The sequence below is a fragment of the Amblyomma mixtum genome, chromosome 9, assembly GCF_055824585.1.
Source record: "Amblyomma mixtum isolate Tamu chromosome 9, ASM5582458v1, whole genome shotgun sequence".
Taxonomy (NCBI): domain Eukaryota; kingdom Metazoa; phylum Arthropoda; class Arachnida; order Ixodida; family Ixodidae; genus Amblyomma; species Amblyomma mixtum.
The window spans coordinates 56410306-56416278 of record NC_143020.1 but is presented as its reverse complement, the minus strand read 5'-3'; the positions used below and the strand labels follow the sequence as shown (position 1 = coordinate 56416278).

The 5973-nt window shown below is 47.9% G+C and overlaps 1 protein-coding gene across 1 annotated transcript; it reads left to right on the top strand.

Annotated features, from left to right (window-relative positions):
* The first annotated feature begins 1282 nt into the window (after positions 1 to 1282).
* LOC149329129 (uncharacterized) lies at positions 1283 to 5699 on the top strand. Its single transcript, XM_089559183.1, has 3 exons — positions 1283 to 1294; positions 3165 to 3757; positions 5574 to 5699. The coding sequence occupies exons 1-2, from the start codon at positions 1283 to 1285 to the stop codon at positions 3729 to 3731; spliced, it is 579 nt and encodes a 192-aa protein (XP_089415309.1). The 3' UTR covers positions 3732 to 3757; positions 5574 to 5699.
* Positions 5700 to 5973: the final 274 nt, after the last annotated feature.

Here is a 5973-nt window from a genome sequence, read left to right as displayed (position 1 = left end):
TGCTTTTCTGCACATAACCCATGCACCCTATTTCGATTAATAGGACAACGAGAATACATCAAGTTATAGGCAATGCGAGCACAGCTGCAGAATCGAAATGTGACCAGTAGCACTCACGGCACTGCAAGCAGCCTATGGAGGTCGTCGACGCTCTGCGCCCTCTTTCTCTTTGCATTCATGATTGCCACTTCTGAGCTGATCAATCAAGACTTTAAATATTGCCCACTTCTTTCTTCCTTGCACGCTAATGACTCTCGCTGTCTCGGAGAAAGTGGGCGTAATCCAGGTTGAATAACGGTTGCAAAACCATCCTGGTTACGCGCCTCAAATAATTGCTTCCCAGAAGAGCGCCCTGACCAAACCAGTGTAAAGGACTGAGCCACACCTGAACAGTGCGTGCTCCCAGTGCACGCGACAGCCGAAGGACTGCGAGTGGCTAGCCGGACCGGCATCTCCGTTAAGCGCATCCATCGTTGTCCACTCTCTCCTCCTCCGCGAAAGGGAGGTTTGCACCGGCGGGGCTACTTGCTTATGCAGCCGCCGCAGCTCGGAAGATGTACGTAGGCGATATCGCCAGCTCGTTTGCTCCTTCCGGCCGGACAACGATGCACGCGAAGTTACACGGAGCAGCGAAGACGCTTTCGCCGAGGAACACTAAGAAGCATTACCGAGGCAAGAAAACGAAGAGAACACGGGCGCGCCGCAGAGGAATTATATGACCGCTTCGGAACTGGAAAAAGAGAAAGTAACCGCGCTTACCGATTTAGGACAGAGGAGCCACGCCGGCAGCGGCTACTCACCGCTCGGCGAGGTAGGACGGTCCTCCTCCCTCCCCCTCGACACCGTACAAGGAGGGTCTTCGGCGAAGGCTTTGCATATGGCTGTTACACTTTCTCGATGGTCTGAATACGGTTTTATACATCAAGATAGGCGCGGGCTTGGTGCGTCGCGTTTTGTTTCTTCTCGGGCCACCGCTGGGGTGCCGCTTCGCACAGCGTGAGGAAGCTTGCGGGATGGTCCTCTGCGAGGGTGTCTGCCTGCGTCTTCGCATCCTCCTCTGTTTCGAATTGTCCAGGAAGAGAGAGAGAGGTAGCCGTCGGAAGTGATGTTGCATTCACACGTGTTGCGCCCTCACACTCAACCCGGCGTGTGTGACGTAGCTGAAGAACCACAAGGAGGGTGTGGATCGGGGTATATAAGCCTGTCGGAAGCCACTGAGAAGCCACAGTCTCCTGCAAAGCTCCCTTGTGGTCAGAGCAAGCAACCAGCACCCTCCGTCGCTATGAACGCCCTGGTAAGGACTTCGGACAGCGGCTCGCTGGCTGGCACTGAGCGCCCAGGCGGTCGCCATAGGCATATGTGGGACTTGTGCCGGACTTGTGTTGGCATGTGTCGACAAGTGTTCTCCCAGTGGCATACCTTGAGTTCAGTTCCTTGCAGAAGTACATGTGCCAACCTTACGTATGCAATTCTCAAACTGTTTGTGTGTTCGCGAGCGGGCTTTTGGTATATTAGAGGAAGAAAATGTGCGCGTCTGTTTATCTGAGAACCATGACAATAAACCAAGTGCCCCTAAGAATGCTTGATGGCCTGTTCCAACCGAACTCAGGGCTTATGTTACTCCGTAGTGTAAATTAAATTACGAAAGCCACGAGTATAGCTAAAGATGGCGAACGTGTTCGGCAACGAATTTTAGCAATTATGAGCCGCATAAACTTATTTAGTACAGCTCGTGCAGTTTCTATCATATGCGATAGCATATGGCTGGCCGTAGATTTTGTACTTTCCATAATTACATTTGAAGGCGCCCATACAAGGTGCTAACAGTGATGTTTATTGCACTTTTTACTTTACAAATTGTAAAATTTACTTTTCAAAGAAATCAACCCCGGTAGATGCTGTAAAAAATGAAAACTGCATACTTTTTAGCAGCTTTCTGCACTATAGCACAAGTATTAATAAAAGCAATTAGCCGATATTTGCAGGCAACGCTAAAGGAGTACAATACGTTTATGTTTTAGGATAAATACGAATTTAATAAAGATGCGTTTAATGTAAATAATCTTGCTCTTAAATCCGTGACATTGACTTCACCACTTTTAACACTTTGGCAATAGTAATGGGCCGACTACTAAGCCATAAAGAAAGCTCAGCTTATCGTGTGTACATGGCAATTTTATAAATATTATCCCTGCCGTATGATATGATAGGTTCAAACTTCATCCGTATTACTCGTACCACCCACAGCCTTTCTGCCTGCAGCCTAAGTATAAAAAAACGACTTCCACACATTCAGAGAGCTGAAGTGCCCGCATTCTCAGCTTATTGATTTTTCACCAAACTACTCAAATTCCGTCAAGATTGAAACGCGAGGTGTCGCTTTTTACCACAATCCCCTTACATGCATTGAAAACTTCTTTCCTTTCTCATGCAACTCATCGCTGAGACCTTAGCTATTGATTTATCACTTAAAAAAGGGCCGTTTCAAACGACATAGCCTACATACTTGCAAATATCCGTAAATATCTACGCCTGACTATGGCACGGAGATTTGGCGGGTAGAATGATCATGCGCGAATGACGCGAGCATTCTATTCTCTGTCTCAGCGGTTACCTTGCTCTTCATGTAATACCTAAATTATGAATCAGAGGTGCGCAAGTCCCGCTCAGACTAATGTGCTTCGAAACATAAGTCGGAGAAAAGCGAGGTGTCGATGTCACTACAATGGCGTTAGGGGATATCGTTTCCACTTTCCGAGACTTCGCTTTTCTCGGCACTTTTGAAGTAGTGATGATTAAACGTACCAAACACGCCACAACACTGGAGCTTAGGAACTCTTTGTCTCGGGAACAACAATGTGCTGCAGGATCTAGGCGCCATTTTTTATTTTTCAGCAACTCGGGGCGCTATGCCTTTGGCAGTATTCAGATATCGACGAGCCAGATTTCCGACCTGTCCTCAGCGGGGGCGCTTAACAGATAGTGCCTAGCTACGAGTAGCACAGAATGGCGCTGCATCGTTTCTATCTAACTAGGAGCACCGTGCAACGTTCACTGTTACAGCGCCGGTCCTGTTGTACTCTTTTTCGTTGTCCTTTCGTTTAGCGCTGTTTTTTCCAAGAAACATGTACCAACTAGCTCAACTCTCCGTTTTACTGTTACAGATCTGCACCATCTTCCTGAGCGCCCTGGTGGGCAGCGCCCTTAGCGGATTCGTCGGGGGAGGAGCCGGTGGTCTCGGCGGTGGTGGCTATGGCGGAGGCCTGGGCGGCTACGGAGGAGGAGGCTTTGGTGGAGGCCTGGGTGGCTACGGAGGAGGAGGCTTCGGTGGTGGCTTGGGTGGATTCGGAGGAGGCCTGGGAGGCGGCCTCGGCGGCGGTGCAGGCAATGTCGGCGTCGGCAGCAGCGTCGTCCTTCTGAGCGGAGGCGCTGCGGGCGGCAGAAGGGTCGTGGCCGGACCCGCCTTCCTGGTCAGGAGTGTGCACCACGTGAACCAAGTCAGCGGTGGAGGTGCCATCGTCGCTCACTCCGGCGTCGGAGGCGTCGGTGGAGGTGCTGGTATTGGAGGCTTCGGTGCTGGTGGTCTCGGAGGAGGTGGTTTCGGAGCCGGAGGCCTCGGCGGCTACGGCGGCTACGGCGGCTACGGAGGTGGCCTCGGAGGAGGCTACGGCGGCGGCCTCGGTGGCGGTACCGTTGCGGGCAAGCTGCTGCTCGTCAAGGCCCACAAATAAGAGTTCGTCCCGTTGAACTGAAGCAGGTAGGCTACGACCGTCCCTACTATCTCCTTTTCACTGGCATGAACCTGAACTTGAAGGCTAGTACAATTAGAAGCGATGCTTAGAAATGCGCACTGAGGAATCGACAGGGAGGCGGTAAGCGAAACATAAAGAGCAGCGTAGGGTGAGAGTAATATCGAGTCCTTGATATTTACTTGAATTTAAGGAGAAAATAATCGGATATGGTCAGGGCATGCTATGCGCAGTAGAGATAACTGTGATTATCATTTCGATGATCAGTGTGGACACCAACGAAAGGAAGGTGTAATGAAAGGAGTAGAAAAGCCAAGAGGGGGAGGAGATTAGAGTATGTGCCGGAGAATAAATGTAAACCGCGTCTGGTGCAAGATCGGAAGAATGATGGACAGTGGAGCGACTCTTCGTCCTCTTCGTTAGTATAGCAAAGTATAATTGTGAATGTGTGAGACAAAAGCGCGCTCTGGGCGAAGTCTTTCTAGCGCTGATGCTTAGTGACAGTCGTGCTTTGAACAAGATGTCTATAATGTCAGTATATTCCATGATGTCACTAAAGTCGTTGCATCAAATATTTCCTGCGCATTTATTTATTTAATACACAAATCAAAAACATGATTTTGAGGTAACACATGAGTGATAGCGGTAGTAGGTAAAAAATGCATCAGGTATTACATCAGTAGAATATTTTCTCATTGACTCTCTTAATATAATGCTGACTTAAGTGGAGCATGGCATCAGCGGGGAGACAATTCCAGTCTTTTGCAGTCTCGTTGAAGAACGAGAAAAGATGCGCATTTGTATGGGTGGACAACGAGCAAACGCTTTGAGTGGCTGACACGTTGCGAAGTCCTGTGTGAGGGCAGGATGAAGGAAATGGATAGCTGTGAATTATCAGATTCGTCGAAAAGAGAATGTCGGGAAATTTTGCGCATCTGAACGAGTGCTAGCAGGTTAGCTGAGAGCTCAGATTAAATAGACTAATAAAGCCGCTCTAGGAAAGAAACTGGGCAGCTCGATTTTCTAGTGCTTTGCAAGCGTTAGTAAGGAATGACTGATTTGGTTCCTAAATCGAGGAGGCTAGTTTAAAAATGACGGAGAAAAAAGCCAAGGTATTGATTGGCATCGTTCCTAATGGTGGATATGGGATATGAATAAGAACGGTTGCGCAATCTGTTAATGCCTAGTCATTTGCAAGGTGGACCACAGGAGATTACCAAACCGAAAATGACGTGAATGGATGACAGGTAGAACTGTTTTAGATGGAAAGATATGGCGGATATTCTATTAGTGCTTATGGTTATTAGCAATTTATTGCACTAGGATTAGATGCGATTTATATAATTCTCTACTGTGGTTGTGTTCTGAAAAGTAAAGTGAATGATCAGTTGCAACGATTCCTCGGACAGCGTTTAATTTCTTTAGCTTTTCGGAATTTTAGGATGCATTTAGGCCTCATTATACTGCATGGTCTTAACAGATAGTCGATTAGTCCAATAGAGGAGGACTCCCTGCTCCACATAAGTACCCCCGGTATACTGGTCTTAACAGCAGAATGTAGTATTCTTGTCTCCATTCGCTCCTTAGTGTAATTAGCGTAGGCGTAGTATTGTACGTTAATTAGAAAAATCTACAGTGGGCAGCCATTTTATTTTCCATAATATATAAGCCATTACGACACAAATATGGCCGAGAATATGCACATTTTACCTTAGGATTCAATCATTATACTCTGCATTGTTAGAAAAACTTGGCTGAGCTCTTTCTTTTAAATTTCTGTAATGCGAATACGCCAATATTTCTTTTGCTTTCCGCTTCTCACAGATTGAAAAGGCGACCTGTCAAAGCCGTGGCAAGTCCAGCTCCACAGTGATCTTCAGCGACCTGTTCCTGTCATCTAAGTCAAAGAGAAGACTGAATCAACGAGGAATGTACTCCCAATGGGTGAAAATACACGCCTTTCGGGGCTCCGGCCCCCATTATGACAAATCTTTCGTCCACTCTTAATTAATTAGGGTTACGCTCAACGGCAGTTCCCCAGCCGGACACAACCCAAGAAGTGACTGGTAGGTGCCCCTCAAAGGCGGCCTTCCAGTCAATGGCGTCCACGTTTTGTCATGACGCCGCGGTTCATCCCTGGTTCACCACCTTTTTCTCTAACGTTTCAGAAAGCTAACCACGAAATAACTTGAGGGGAGAGAAGTCTAAGCATGAATAAATCACG